We start from the raw sequence: 16,915 nt of genomic DNA on the forward strand, positions 1-16,915 counted from the left end.
CACCTAGACACATGTATGTCTTTGTGTATGCCTTAAAACAGGGCATACACCCAACCCCGAGTCCATGGACTGGCATCGGGCCGTGACGTGCCAGGAACTGGGCCGTGTAAACAAGCAAAGCCCCATCCATGAGATGCAGGCAATATTCAAAACCACGCCCCCTCCTGTCCGCAGAAAAAACTCTTCACAGAAGTGGTCCCTGGTGCTGGTCCCTGGTTGGGGATACTCCCTTAAAATGTGTCCCAGAGATGCCCTCAATATGCTGAATCAACAGTTGTAGAAAATATGGGGTGGGGGAGAAAGCAACTTCTCATCGGTGTTCATTTCCTTCTTCAAACATAATTGGAAGCACTAAGAATCATAACACTCTAGTAAGTAAATATGGGAAGAATATTTGCCTTTTAATTAAAATATTTAATTAAAAATAAATATTGCCTCCTTTTTATCATCTTATATTCAGGTTATAGGGGCACAGTTACAGCACCTGTCTGCAACTTTTTTAAGTAGCCGTATCTTTTCCTAAGAGAGCAGGCATTTGTTCACCAGGAAAAAGGGCAGCTGTTCTAAGGAGTGGCTGTAGTGAGATACCACAAAGTATCTTCATAATTAAATCCAAAATTCTGTAGCACATGTGTATATGGACACACACTGCATTTACATCAAATAATTGTTGATTTAACATAACTGAGTATATTTAATTAATAAATAAATCCATAACATGCTCTAAAATGCAACATGCTATTTTAAAGAGGTTTTTTTTAGCCTTTTATCAGGTGGATTGTATTGGTTACAATTCAAACTTTATTGTAGATAAGTTTAGATAATAACTGGTGTTATTTTTTCCAACTAAAACTTGTGTTCAGTCTTCTATTACTTGTGTTAAGTGTAGCACTAATGTCCTATTCTTCTCTTTTGAGCTGAGAGGTTTTCTGGTATGTTCATATGTTTTGAGCTTAAAATTAAATATGTGTATCTATGTGCATGTGCACACATACACATATTTGCATTCAAGCAATTTATTTTAAAATATTTTATTTTCATCCATAATTGATGAAAAAATCTACTTCATATAGTACTTTCTAAATCAGGGGTTTCAAACTCAAGGCCTGTGGGCTGGATCTGGCCCACGAGGTGCTTACATCTGGCCTGAGGGACTGCCCTGGAAACAGTAAAACAGAGGTGGTGCCTCTGCCAGTAAAAACGAAGCTCGGGAGGGCTGTGTGTGACCCTCCTGAGGTCCGTTTTCACTGGTAGAGCACGGGCTGCCACAGGCGCCCTCAACACAAGTGACATCAAGCTGGCCACAGCTACCCTGGCCATGGCCCCTTGGGCCCCCGAGATCAGACACAATCCTGATGCGGCCCTCAATGAAATCAAGTTTGACACTCCTGCTCTACATTATACTCTTAGGTACATTAATTTGTATTTGAAGCCAACTTTGTAATAACTTTTAGTTGCAGTGTGCATTAGTAAATTACTTTCCCATATTTACTTATATAATTTATTTTTCCTGTAACTATAATGTCACCACCTATTTCCCTTAAATTAAAACATTTGGCCTGGCACTCAAGGGACTGCTGGTTTTTTCCATGATCCATTAAGAGATTTTAATTTTCACCCACAATATTGTGAAACTCTTCCAAGTTGTATCCAACAGCAATTGCACTGGAAGCTTGATGTTCATGGAAAGCAGCTCTTTGAATATCAGCTTTAATTGTCCAAAGTTGCTGCTGCTTTGTTTTATCTGATCTCCAATGCTTATCTCTTTTTTTGCTGATAATGGGAAATAATTAATATCAAATTAATATAATAAATATTTAAAACATAAGTAATGGGATAATTAAACTGTAGTACATAATAATTTTTGAAAACTTTTATATTTGGTGAAACTTATATCGAGTGATCATGGGCTATATGCTACTATTACTGAAATAAGTAGGGGTTACAGTTTTCAGATTTAACCAGGGCAGGTAAATATACTATATTCTTCCTCCTCCGTTCTTTGTTCCCTTTTTTCATACTGAACCTCTTGAAGTTTGTAACTATCCCTACATATTGTTTTGCAAGTCTAAAGACAATTATGTCAATGTTTTCAGAGTCAGATATGCAAAAGTTTTAAAATGAGTTTTCCTTTAACTGTAATTCATTACATTATTAATAGTATGCAAGTTTTGAGTTATATACTGTCTTTAAATTTAGATGATCACAGGTGCATATTAAATAATAGTAGATATATGTTTATTTTGCATTAATGAATTAGAAAAGACATACTAATGAAACAACTGCTGGAAATTTTATGGCATGAGACTTCGTGTCTAGAAATTACCTATATAATTTCTCACCACAGATACATCTTACACTACTAATGGGGGGTTTGTAATATGTGAATATGTACAAACATAAATCCTAACACATACAGACTCATAGACCAGCATGTGAAATCACATCCCCTCACAAGTTTTACGTTTACATTGTTCTTATCATACAGCATTTGAAAACAACCGCGTGCAGAAGGAATAATATTTGCATAACTACCCCCAATTGTGTATTGTACCTACCAGAAGTCATTATATAAAGGTGCAATGGAAATAGCACCCAGTTTTGTATTAATTATTTTGTTGGTAGTTTTTATCTGTATCTGTCTTAGGTTTTCAAAAAACCTTCTGCAGTATCTGAAGCATCTTGAATAGTGTAAGAAGAAGGGGCATGAGCTCAAATGCAGAGCAACAAACTGGGTCTTCAAGACAACCCTCAAGTGTATTACTACGGCTGTTGCATTGCTAGCTGTATTTATTGTACCCAAAGAACTTTCCATGTATCTCGCAGCAAGAAGATCAAACCTACTTCTACACTCCTGGTGTTCATAGGGGGGAAAGGGAAGAATATATAAGGAAAAGAAAGTGATCCAATAGAGATGAAAAATCTGGTGGGATCTCAAAAGGAGGGCCTCTGAGAGCAGCGCATCTCAGGGGAGGGATCAGCTGCCAATACAAGTGGCAGGTAAGACTCAAGATGGGCATAAGAGTCTACTATTCTCAGTGAAACCAATTAGCTTTTCTTTTAAACTAATACTTCTATTGTAAAAAAATGTACTTTAGAGTCTACTGTTTCTATAGACTTTCTACAGCTAGGTTGTCCTTGCTATTTTTTTTGTGGATGTTAAATCATAAATAAATTTAATGTGTGTCCTGCATTTACTGAGAAAGTAAGAAAATAACTATTCTGATAATGACTTCTGTGATGCAAGGAGCCAGCAGTACTCCAACACCATGATTCTACCCAAGCATCTATGGAGGTGGTGTAGTCCTGACTTCTGGCAGCATTTGACAGACATTCTACCCAGAACAGAGATCTTTCATAGGAAAGGACATGGGTAAAATATGAATAATCAACACATGCACATAAGATATGTCAAGGTTGACACTCTTTTTACCAGAAGTTTATAATTCTTGAAGCAAAGAATCTTGGGATGTAATCTTTCTGAAGAATATTCCCAAGTATAAATCCAATTGCTTACACCATCATAGAACAAGAAGAAGGAATGTGATCAGTCAGAAGAGGAAACAATCTTAACATGCCCTTATTATAGAGTGATTTATTGTTAAACAAATGGAACACTCCAGATATTGTTTTGTTTTGTTTTCAAGTTAAAACACAACATGATAAAAAATAGTGAATAATAAGTCCAAATTATCAGATCTTTGGCCCATCCTCTCCCCCCCACCTTTCCTATTCCCAATCTACTTCATATACATCTGTATAGTTAAGTATTCTGAAATGTGTGTTGAGATAAATTGAAACTAAGGAATATTTATGAGTTCAGATCTTTAGGAATCAGGAACCCAAATGCTGTGAAAATATATTGAGGCAGAGTGCAGATATATTCAGCTGCTGATTTTTTTAACTATAGTTTAAAGGAATTGATCATGGACTCATAAACTCTGTCCTCTCTTTCCTTTTGTCTCAGGCATGGTAATTTTCTTTTACCCCTTTTGTCAGCTTTAAGCATGTTTTATCATTTTGCTTGATTTTTGTTTGCTTCTTTCTAATGTTTATGATTTAATTCATTTTAATGCTCTGTGTTTTGTTGTCAATTGGTATCTATGTATCTTTTTATATAGAAAGTAAATTGTTCCAAACTCTGTTTCCTTTGGAAGGTGAATTTCAAAAATAACGATTAACTGCAGTGATTTATCTGCAGTGCAATGAACCATGGCTGTAAAATAAGTTACTAAAGTCAGGTGTATTTTAATCAGGTTTGGAAGTTGAGTCTATTTGACAGTAACGTTCTTTAGCATTAGCCATGGTGATCTCTTTTCAGATATATCAATAAACCATGCATAAATGCAAAGTAAGAGAGGATGTTGAAGGGGCTCATATGCTTATAAGTTACTCCTTATTTCTTAACTATAATTAAGAGATCAGTAGTGTTGAATCTGCACTAAACATGAATATAACTTCAGCATAGTCTCTACATGCCACATAATGTGTTGCCATGTTAATTTTATTCCCTGTAGTTAACAATTTTCAGACACACAAAATTAAATGCAGCATTTAAAAGTTTGAGTCTTGATTCTGGTCAAGAACCAATCAAGTATCTGAAACTGAAGCATGTCAATTAGGCAAATACATAATTATTGGAAGTCCATTTCCTAATCATGGGGCCCAGAGGAGCAAGCCATCTGATCATCCACTTCTGCCATTGGGCAGCAAAATTATTAAGCATATGAAATTTCCGTTGCTTCCATTCTGTTAAATATACTTTTTCCACATCACCCACACAGCAGCTAGTGTCTTAAAAGGTTGAAATTCTGATTTTATCATATCAGTCTGTAAACAGCAGGGATAACATCTATCAAACAGAGCCTGATGAATTCAGTGCAGTTTTGCACAGTTTTCTTAAGTTGCCATGATCACTGAATGAAAAAGAAGTCATTCTTGCAATACTACTTTTGTTTTTTGTATCTATATTAATAGTAAATACTGCAATCCTGTTAATTTGAGTTGCTTTTACTATTTATTGTTAATATTATCTCTTGATTAAGCCTGTTCCTTGTTAATGGGCAGTTCTCCAAATCATCTTCAATGTATTCACCGATCCTAAATATTCAAGAGTGATATTAGAACTTAAATCCACATAGAATTTGTCGTTTCTGTTCCCCCTGGTAGTTATTTATGTAAGTGGTCATACATGCCATGTAGCAATGTGTCTTCTCTTTCTGATTAGGAGACAAGATATTTTACAGATATTGCAACAAACACCTATATTTGTAGTAAACAATTGTTTCAAATTTATAAAATTGATTCCAGGCAGATGAACCACATACACAAATAAGATGTTTTCCCCAGTAATTATGTGATCAGAATATTTTAATCACAGGCTTTTAGATTATTATATAAATTCTATCACTTTCCATTTTGGGTAGATTCACTCTAACCTCTAACAAAAACCAAAAATATGAAGCATGCCTGACAATATATGAACAAAAATAAATACATTAATAATGAAATGCTTTCTTTGGAACAACGATTGCCAATTTCCTCATTGTAAGGGACAACTTTGCCTCCAAACTATTCCAAACATCCAGAGAATATTTTGATGTCTCATTTGACAGTTTTATCATTAGTCAAATGTTATGTTCAACATGACCCAGTAGTACTTTATACTTACATTATGCGTATGGTAAAATTGTGTTGAAAGCACAACATTTAAAAGATAGGAAGTCATCTAATACAACTCCTTTAAAACAGGTTTCTTTAAATCTCAAACATTATGAATGATTAAAATAGTAGTAATATAGTAGAGTAGACCAAGGTGGTCTGAGCAGAGACAATTATTTTTTTAAAAAACTGATTTGCTCCTTTGATTAAAAGAATCCTAATTTTTTAATGCATGAACTCTTTCTTTGAGGAAAATTGGAGTCAGTGGTCACAGCCGATGCTGTACTAGTGAAGCAAAGGTGAGGATAAAAATGAAAAAGCAGCAGATATTACACCAAATTTACCCACAAAGGCCCTTTTTAAAAATGTCCATGCAGTGGAGCCTCCAAGGTTTACATGCCACTAGGCACCTCCACCTCTTCCATTTTCATCAGCGTCTTCTCATACTTCTTATATAAACACAACTTCATCCTCAATTTTCATAAAACATGCAACTGGACAGTCTACACAAACACAAACCAAATATGAATATTTTAATTTCAAGATGGAGAAATAATTAGTTTTTACAGTAACATTTATTGTTGAGATTAAATCTTCATTTTGCTAGTATCATGAAGTACACAACGTCCTTTAAAAATACACAGATATAAGATCTTGGGTGGTAAATTACAATAACATTTGGAAATTGCCCATAATCATAACAGGAATCCTTTCCTTATTTGAAATTATAAGGGATTGTTTTGAGGAATAATATATAAACTCATCCTTTTTTAATATGAGACATACATGCAGCCATGCCCCTCTAGCGCAAACACATAACTCCAGATAAAGTTGATAAGAGCAGCATGTGGTGTGTTTCAATGAGCAGGAGTTACACCTAACAAAATTCAAACATTTGGAAAATCATACAAATTGGTGCAAATTGCTTAGCACTAACTACAAAGTTCACTAGGAATGATCAGAAGAAGCAGCTAATAAAATTTATGTTCACACACAACTCTTCTTAAAAGTGGGAAGTGTGATAATTTAAAGCAGTGATTATTATGATCATTCTAGCGGACTTCTCAGAAAATTGTAAATGGCTTAATTGTCCCTGAGGCAGAAGGCTTACTTTATTTTCCCAAAACAAGATGTTTTCTCATTCTTTGCTAGTCTGGATATGCTAAAGAACTACTGTGCAGAATATAATAGTCTGTCTATGAATTGCATGCATTTTATAACTATTTGCAAGTGTTCAGGAATACATTTGAATGACGTCATTTGTAAGGGTTCCACTTATATGGCCTTGATTTAGTATTTAAACTTTCTTTGGGGGGAAATGCTTAATATTTTCTTTACAAAATTGCTCAAGTGAGGAATCAGGAGAAGCACAAATCAAACAATACTTTCAAAGAAAGAAAAACTATCCTGATGAACAATGCCCACCGTATAACTACCTTCTATCACAAAGAGCAGAATGGAAGTAAATGTATACAGACAATGAGAGGCTAAGAGACATTGTTCACAGGATAAATTTGATTAATGGTCACACTGATTTTGTGACAATAACTCTGGAAGGGATTTAGGGCTGAGATGAAACGACGGACAAAAGAGAAGATAGCAACCAGTGCTTCAATGGCTGCCATACAATCCAGTGGTGGAGCTCATCTGACACCACAGGAAGCTCAGGTCGCTTGGACAATTGACCCAAAGTTCATCCCAGAGATTTCTGACTGTGACATCACTACAGTGCATAGGTGAGCTTTTTGATAGGTTCACAGACATTTATGTCACAATCCCAAAAAAAAAGTGTTTTGAAAGTTGTGCCTTGGGATCCAGCTTAGTTGTATGTGTTATGGGTGCAGGACAGTGTGCATTTTATGATATTTTAATAATTTCAGCACTCCCTGCACTTTTCAGTCTCTACATTTTAGACAGCCCTAACACAAACACTCTGGTTTCCCAACTGGCTTCTTTTTGTGTGTTGTCCAATGTATGTAGATTCCTCCATCTTCCTGGCCTCAGATACAGTGGTTGTTGCTCCTCTATTTGATTGCCAGATGTCACTGGGGAACAAGATGGGGAGGTTCCTGGATCTTCGGGGCAACTCAGGCACCAGAGAGGAAGCTCACCATCTACACCTGCAGAAGAACAAGAGTCCTCAGTGCCTGCTTCAGATGAAGATTCACCAGCCAGAACTACAGAGAGTTGGCCATGGCCACTGTCATCATCTGAAACACCCAGCAATGTTGGGGAAGATTTTGAGGGATTTCCAACACCAGAGCGGACTCCACGGTGTACAATGGACATACAATCTCCTGGCGATCACTCTCTCAGTAGAACTCAATATGAAAGTGACTCTCTTGAGGAGGGGAATATTGAAATGAATGAAGATCGCCATGGTGTTCAGGCTGTCTCTAGGGATCAGGGTTGGAGAGGGCAAACCCAGCTGACAGAGGGGGAAAAGCTATTGATGGAAACCAACAGTAGGATTGTGCAGCTTCTGGAGAACATAAAGAGAGAGCATGCACAGTCCATGGGTCTCATGTCACAGTCCATGGGCCGGATGGAATTGCAGCTAGGCATTGTGGCAACATCCACAAGAGCCATTCATAACTACCTGTCTGAGATTTTAACTTTCCTCAAACAACCAAGGACCCAGGTCCTTGAAACTCGTATCTCCCAAAGAGCCACCCCTCATGTTGAGTTAACCAGTGCCTCAACGTGGACTGGTGAGGATGCAGTGGCAATGTCCACTGTGTACTTACCAAGAGATGAAGGGTTTAATGACTCTCAAGAAACACCACAAGCCACAGTGCCTCGTCGCAGTGGCCGAATGCAGAGAGCCATAACCGAGAGGGCATCTTTGCCCATGCCCATGCGTCAGGCAAAAGGGGGAGGGCAGAAGAAATAAATGATCACATGAGGGATAGTATTTTAAGAGGTTTTTTTAATGTGCCTGTCCTTTTACTTCTTAGCCATACGGCCATGAATGGCAAAACTTGACCATTTCTACATTTGGCTAACGTTATATTCTGGCTGACTAGATTAGTCTAACATTTTGTAGTTTCTATTTGCATTGTTAACAATGTGTGCTGCTGGTATTTGAAGAACATTTGCTTCTGTTCTTTCACTTTAGCTTCATGAGAACATTTTTTTACACTGTGCCAGACATTCATTGCTTTTCTTACAAATACAAATCATTTCTGGACACAGCTGTTTTTTGAGTTTTCTTTTTCCATGATCCCCTTCCTTCTGAACAAGCATACTGAAGTTCTTGGTAAGTATGTGGATATTGACAATCCCCACCTTAGAAACCGTGTTTGACTAGTCTCTTGCCTGGTGTTTCTGGCATGCTGGCCTGAGGTTAACCTGTAAGTGCCTTTTTGGATCATGATCGTTCTTATCCTCTGTGGGTCTGACCAGATTAATCTCTAGCCCATAGCCAAGCCTATCTTGGCTTGATTATCCAGTCTACAACATGCCAGGACTCAATTGCAGCATTTGTGACATACAAAAATGTGCCAGCAAACTTTTTTAGGCACATATTTTCAGACATTTATTTACTTGTCAGGGTCTTTTGTGGGTAACACGGTTATCCTCTGAGTTTGAATATTTAATAATAGGAAAAGTAATATATGCTTACACCCTTTCAACAATGAACAGTATTTGTAGGAGAAACTATATTTGATAAGATCATAGATATTGAATTATACAAGTTAAAAGTTGTCACTCTCCTTACAGCCAGACCTCGTCAGAATGTAAGAGTCATGACATGCTGTTGAGTACTGTGCCACAATGTCTGAAAAATAGCTCAGTATCATAATGGATGTGTTGTAATAAAAATCTCTCTCCTCTCCCTTCAGGCCAGGGAACTCCAGGCAGATGAATAAGTAAGGGCAGAAAAACCAGTTAATATGGTTGGGACTGGGCTGGTTAATATTATGGAACTCCAAATCCTCTCTTATATAGATGAAGAATACAAGATGGTCCTCAAGGTGGTATCCTAGATTATTGTTTAAAGATCCCCTTTTCAGGAGCAAATTGATCATTGAGCGATACCACTGTGTACAGGCCCTGAATAGTTGATCTTTTGAACCTCAGTGTTTAAATTGACTTTCTTAGAGACACCAAAATATATTGTCAAACCCATAAGTAAAACCAAGTTTGTGCATATATCAATGTTCTGTGTGCATATATCAATGGTCCCCTCTCTGCTCCCTTTCGTTTTGAGTTTGAAGGGAAATAAGTCAGGAAGCATTTTGCTGCAGTACAAACCAGCCGTGTGTGTTCCCAAGTGAAAGAAATGCTTGTGGCTGCTTTTTGCTAAATGACTTAGCTAATGATGACATGCAGCTGGTGTGAGCTAACCTTCTGACTGCAGGCACTTTGCAGGCGCAACTTTTGAGTCAAACCCTTGTCCTGAGAGACCCTAGACCCAGTAGCTCTCAGATGAAGAGGACACTTCCAAGGGTGTTCTGTCTTGGCCATGTACTCAAATGCATCCTACTTGGCAGGTGTGGCTTTTCACACCTGTATGACTTGTGCCCCATCTGTGCCTGTTTTTATTTATTTTTGTTTGTTTAACATGTTAACAGAAACTTTCGTAAATAAACTCTTTTAAACTGAAGCATGTAAGACTCATTCTCACTGATACAGGAACATTCTTTCTTGCAAAAATGGCATTATATCCATAGTGTGATAAAAGGTCCACTTTGACAAACATTTGAAGGTTTAGCTTTTAAAGTCTGACACAGAGACAAAATACACAGGTCTTAATGGGAAATGACATAAAATTTCAGAAACACTTAGAAGACTATTTCAACATAACTATACAATATTGTTATATATTTTTATTTGCCTTATGTCACTTTAAAAGTGTGGTAAAAGCTGAGAATGGAGTCAATTCAAATTATGTTAAAAAAAGTGAAAATTATGCAAATTTTACAATGCCAATGAAGTATGATTGCAAATTGTAATTATTTTTCAGTTTCTTCAAAGAAACAGCATATTTTTTTATTTGAAAGAATGAACTTCTTTCTAAATTTAACACCTTTCTTTTCGGCATTTATTTCATCCCATTGTACAGGTAGTCCTCAACTTACAACAGTTCGTTTAGTGATGGTTCAAAGTTCCAACACCACTGAAAAAAAGTGTCTTATGACCTTTTTCACACTTATGACCGTTGCAGTATCCCCATAGTCACGTGATCAAAATCCAGCCACTTGGCAACTGACTCATATTCACATGATCATTTTTGAGACCTTCTGACAAGCAAAGTCAACGGGGGAAGCCAGGTTCACTTAACAGCCAAGTCACTAATTTAACCACTGCAATGATTCACTTAACTGTGGCAAGAAAAGTCGTAAAATGGGGCAAAACTCATTTAACAAATGTCTTACTTAGCATCATAAATTTGGGTCTCAATTGTGGTTATAAGTCGAGGACTACCTGTATTATGTTACTAAGGTGACTTTTTAAAAAAACAAAGAAGCACACAGTTGCAAGCCATTTAGCACCTAGCAATGCTATCAGGACTGCTGTTGGAGTTTCTACTCAGCCAAAGTATCCAGGCCCTTTTTTTCATACTATCTGGAAGCCAATTTATTTGTCCCATTCCAATTTAAGTTCCAGATATTCTTATCTACAATTGGAAAGGTAAATAATACACCCCTGAATGAAATAAACTGTTGGTCAAGGGAAAATAAATTGAGAACATAAGCTGTAAGATCAACAAAAGATAGATGCCAATAATATAATGTGTGGCTGCAATACATGAGTGTATTAGAAAATATTTGCAAACTTTTATTGTAGTCAAATCTATTGCTTTGGTCAGACTTTCATTCCAGCAAAATCAGTAGCATGGTTCTCATAATTTTGCAATGATTATAGCCATGCTTTTTCTAGTGTCCGTCAAAGCCTCTTCATTGTTTTCCTGTAGCACTCATTATCTGACTATTATCTGTCTGTTTAGTTCTAAAAACAATGAATTGTTTTGTGGCATTTACAGATAATTTACAGGCTTGAAGTGACAGATAATTTCAATTTTCAAAATAATTCTAACTTGATCCCTAGAGTATTTTATGGATCGCTGATAGGGCTGGAGAGACATAACATGAAATCTTCCTTCTTGAAGTTCTTGGTGGTAGATATGCCAGCATACTCAAATGTTTAAAATGAAGCCAGTAGATAATATGTTTTACTTCCTATCCAAGGGGCTTATCTTAGTTTTAAAAAACACAGTTTGGATTACTGCTAAATTGAATGCAAATATATCTTTTAATCTTGCTTGAAGGAGGTAAACAAGAAGTACAAGATGTAGATACTGGCATGATATTTGCTAATGGTTCTGTCAATGTTACAATAACATTGACAGAACCATCAATAACTTAAGAGGCTCCTTTTCCAGAGCAGTTATCCAGTGCTAAGATAACTTCATTAAAATACCGTTGACTTGATCCAGTTAGTCTTATGGTCATAAGGACTATAACGCACACACCAAACTCAACTGGCCCAAGATCTTCCCTATTCATTTCAGTAGTTAGGGCATAGTTAAATACCATTGATATTATATGCAAAAACACTCACAGACTCCAACCATTGGAGGGAAGTAAATAATGTTCACATATACAGGCACTGCCATGTGCACGTTGCATATTCATAAGATCCTAAACTGGGATGCATTTCTGCACTTAACTAGAAATTGTACATTAAAATCTATTTTGCTTATCCTACTCTAATCCAAATGTTTAGGGAGTGAATTTGTATGCAAACATAAGGAACACTATGATAATGCCGGTACTTTGCATGGGTGAGAGAGCCATTAAAAAAATTAAGACAGCTGTTTTAAGCATTAAGGTGCCATTTTTTCTTTCCCACAAAGAAATTTGTAGTGCAGTTATTCTAATTTTCACTGAAAGAAAGAAGAAGGGTCAGGAAAACGTACATTTTAAATTCATTTTGCTAATGAGGTAGAAGTAAGACATTTGATAAGCTATAAAGTTTTTTTCTAGCTGCTATTGAATTTTTTAAGTATACATATTTTCTGTGTATACAAGTCCTAGGTTAAGAAGAGTTGTGTGTTAATTTTATTACCATTTCCTAGAGTTTTTTCAAAATGGATGTCCATAAATGGTGCTTGTAATTTAATCTGACTGTGAATGTTAATATAAAAGGTATTGCAAAGAAAAATATTATTAGTATAGGTTGAATCCTAGTCTGTAAAGAGGCTTGGTTTTATTATTAATGTAAAGGAATGGTTTCACACAACTGTAATGCTGTATTTCAACTGCAGTCTAACTCTTGATATAGGCTTTTTTCTTGTATCTTTAAAAATAACTCTCACAACAGTTCCCTTTGTTTTGATATATGTTTATAATTAGGTGTACCTTGACAATACTACAAGATCCAAATATACCATATTGCAAAAAAGGTAGATAAAATTTACATGGTTGAGATCTATTTTGCATTTAAAACTGAAGGCCAAGATTCATGACAATTTTGTCTATTATGGTCTCTCTTCTTTTCTCCAGCCCAGATCAGTTTTTCCACTTTTTGTCCATTATGAAGTCATCATACATGACTGCTGTCATGGTCTCAAATTTATAATTTGATAGCAGTACTCAGCACACACTTTAAAGATTTGTTGTCAGATTCAGTAATTGAATCTGATTCTATGGTTATTCTCGCATGACTGCTCCCTGATGGACAAAGGCACAGTTGTATTTCAGGCTGAAATAAAATGGTTCATAGATAGCAGTATGGTTATTTGTTGTGAGAGACTAATTGTCAGGCTCATAGGAAAATTCTCATTGAAGCTTTCAAAGCCCCCTCATTGGACCTAAATAAAATCATTTTAATATTCATACTATTAATACTCACTACAGAAGTTCCAAATAGCCTAACATCCGTATTTGATAGTAAAGCAGTAATATATAGGGCACTCAAAATGCCTACTTTCGTTTTAAAATCCAGTAACATTTTCATGACTACTGTGTGGAACAGTTCTCTGCAGCTATACTATTTCTAAAGGTTTTCTTTCCATTTCTATATAGATATTTTCCCTTCACATTTTGAAGGTTTGAAGAAGAGGATTGTTTTTCAAGTCACACTAAGTAAACATTAAATGCATGCAGGCTTAAAACTAAAGCATGCATGTTTTGCAGCAGCAATAAAATTGCTCGGCTTGCACGACTTACAATGTTCAAGCACTGCCTTGTTAAAATGCCAAAATCCCCCTTTTCTTTGCATTTTTAAAAAAGTTAAATTATATTTTACATTGCAACATTTAATTTTTTCAGTCTTTAGAGAAGCTAAGTTTATTTTAGCATATATTTCTGTGTTACAGATAAAGCTGATGAAATAGTGCCAGTTTCCAAGCCATCAAGAATTCCAGAAAATGCAGTTGTGGACTCCAGAGTGGCAACAATTAAACAGCGACCTTCTAGTAGATGTTTTCCCTCAGCTACCGATATGAATGTGAGTGGTATCTATAATAAATTTCCTTTAAATTACAGGGCTTTTGATTAAGTAAGGATTTTTTCCCAAATTCCTAACAGGAAAAAGTGCTCTGGTTTAATTATTCTGAGGATTCTGTAATGACTACTCAATATGCACTCAGCACCTAAGCTTATCCCTCTTAAATTCACCATATTTTATACAATATTATGATAAAGAATATGACAACTAAACAGCAGCAATAATTTTAAGGGACATACATATCCTTCCATTATCTTTTTTAAAAAAATATTTCTATAGTTTATAACTTTCAGTTGAGTGGTATTCATTATTTGCATGAGAGAAACTATACAATAATATAACATAAAATGTCCTTTTTTCATTCATTGATGTCATATTATTTCCTCTTAAACTAAATATCCAAGTCATCCCTTTAGATATTTATTTCATTTGTTGGTTGATAATCATTTTATTCCACATGTTACTGAGATTGAATTCAACTGCTATCTCTCTAACAGATAAAGATCTCGTGTGAAAAATTGGAGCAAAAAAGATACAAAACACTCTAGAAGACTATATCTCAGTAATAAAAATCCATAGCACCTCCAGGCATAACCAGAAATAGTCTTATTCCAAAACCTAGATAATCATAATAAATCAGTATTACAAATATTGAATTTGATGGATTCATATTCTGACTTTGCATAAAGCAATTTTATACCAATTACAATTTATTTCTGAGTATAAAACATTGTTTTGATTATGAAGTCATTAATGAGGCCACTAAGAGGTCATTAATGTGTGTTTATCCTACACAATGTCTTTCTTTCAGAACAGATCAGAAAAAATATATACTTTCTTTAGAAAAGTGTATCTGTAGTTTCTCTTTTCTGTCTTCATTTTTTCCCAAAACTCTTTTTTTTAAACTGGATTAAAAAGAATATTTGGACATGTGGTTATGACTTATTTTGCAATACATTTCTAGTTATGTACACTGCCAAAAAATTAATTATCCATGTGAACTATGGGTGACTTACCTGTTTTCCCCCAAAATAAGACCTCCCCGGATAATAAACCCAATTGGGCTTTTGAGCGCTTGTGCTAAAATAAGCCCTCCCCAAAAATGTTGCCACACAGCAGCAGCCAGTGAGCACACTCACCGCTTCAAAAATAATAAGACCTCCCTGAAAATAAGGCCAAGTGCTTATTTCAGGGGTCAAAAGAAAATAAGACCCTGTCTTATTTTTGGGGAAACATGGCAGAAAGTATGAGTTCCGTAATGCACTTAGTCTCAGGTTGCAAAGAAATAATTTTTAAGGCCAAGAGCTGATGCCATATTGGCAAACCACTCAGTTTTACAATATCAGCATGTACAAGGGTTTTGTGTTGTTGTTGAGAATTAAATCTAAACTCTTATAATGAATAGCATTCAGTTATGTCCATTTTCCTACCTTAAAATTAAGTACAAGGATTCTGGGCCCATCATAGATGCCTACATTTCAATAAATACTAAGTGGGTGACATTCTATTGCTAAATGTGATGTTTAATTTGACTGTTGTGGCAGGATTTGGCTTCTAGAAAGAGCCACAGAAAATTAACCGAATCCTCTTTGCAGCTTTTAGTATAAATATGTAGATTCGAAGTGCATTTAGAGAGGAATAGATTAATAAAGCAAAAGAGCATTTAGATTTGGCACGAGGAAAATAGAAGTGGCTATTTTTGGTAATCCCATCTCATTATCACTTGTCAGTATCTTGGATCTCAGTAATAATTAGTATGATAACATCCTTTAGGAATGGCTTTTATAATATAATTATGATGAACTTGAGTTTCCACAGAATTGTTTGGCTTCACTAAGCCTTGGCTATCACAGCAACAGGAACCAAAGAGAATAAAAACATTCCATTAACAGATGGGTGGGAGGTTCACTTTGATTTCTTGAGTAATTTTGAAGTCACTTCTGGTAGTTCCCTATTTTTGTTTGAATAATTTCCTGGTGTTTAATGTGATTAATATCTCCCTCTCCCTTTTCCTTCTCCTCTTCTTCTACTACTATTTCTATTCATTTTGAAACTGTCATTTTTTTCTTATGACGCAATACTTGCTATTAGCCACAGTGTTGGTCCTTTCTTTGGCATGTGTGTACAAGGACTTAAGGCCTATTTTTTCTTCCTCTCCAGGGTACTTTTGCACTTTCTTCACATATATTATTGCCTCTAGGGTAAAAAATGAGTTTTGTGTCTGGACAAGAGGATAGCCACAAAACCTTCAGATTAAAACCCCAAAGGTCAACTGTTCTAGGGACACAGGGTAAAACTGCCCTCTCAGAAACCCATGAAACGTATTTCCGTCATGATTTCTATGTAGCATTGATGAGACAAGGTGCACTTCAAACTAAAAATGTGTGCAGATTCAACAATACTAATATTGGTAGGATAACTGCGGCATGGCTGTGCTGTTTGTAGTGTTGTGCCCGAAGATATCTGTAGGTATTATCAGCAAAATATTACTGTATGACAATGATTATATGGCTAATCAAAAAGCTATAGAGAAAGTTCGGGAGAACAGTGTTCCAATTCTTTCTGCACTTACAGTTCTTCTACTATTCATAACTGTGCCTAAGTAGATCCTGTTGTGCATTACTAGAATATGAGTACATATGAATTTTAAATTCCCCTGAAAATTTCTCATTCAAATACAGAAAGCTATTCAGAATCAGCGAGAAGTCTTTTGTTTCTGACATAGTAGAAAACAAAAAAGCATTAACATCCTGCTTCTGAATCTAGTCTAATTAGACTGGAATCCATCCTAATCTTC

General features: G+C 35.8%; 2 protein-coding genes across 8 annotated transcripts in view; both read left to right on the forward strand.

Annotated features, from left to right (window-relative positions):
- Positions 1–16,915, forward strand: part of SHANK2 (SH3 and multiple ankyrin repeat domains 2) — a 367,712-nt gene that overhangs the window by 327,946 nt on the left and 22,851 nt on the right. For all 7 annotated transcript variants that reach the window (XM_081934542.1, XM_081934546.1, XM_081934547.1 and 4 more), the window contains one exon: positions 13,988–14,118. In XM_081934542.1, coding sequence (XP_081790668.1) covers positions 13,988–14,118 — 131 coding nt within the window. The remainder of the gene's footprint in view (positions 1–13,987; positions 14,119–16,915) is intronic.
- On the forward strand, positions 7,386–10,184 carry LOC309382743 (uncharacterized protein). The gene is made up of 2 exons (XM_081934551.1): positions 7,386–7,397; positions 7,701–10,184. The coding sequence occupies exon 2, from the start codon at positions 7,943–7,945 to the stop codon at positions 8,552–8,554; it is 612 nt and encodes a 203-aa protein (XP_081790677.1). The 5' UTR covers positions 7,386–7,397; positions 7,701–7,942; the 3' UTR covers positions 8,555–10,184.

Source organism: Natrix helvetica, assembly GCF_964273705.1.
Source record: "Natrix helvetica genome assembly, chromosome: 1".
Taxonomy (NCBI): Eukaryota; Metazoa; Chordata; class Lepidosauria; order Squamata; family Natricidae; genus Natrix; species Natrix helvetica.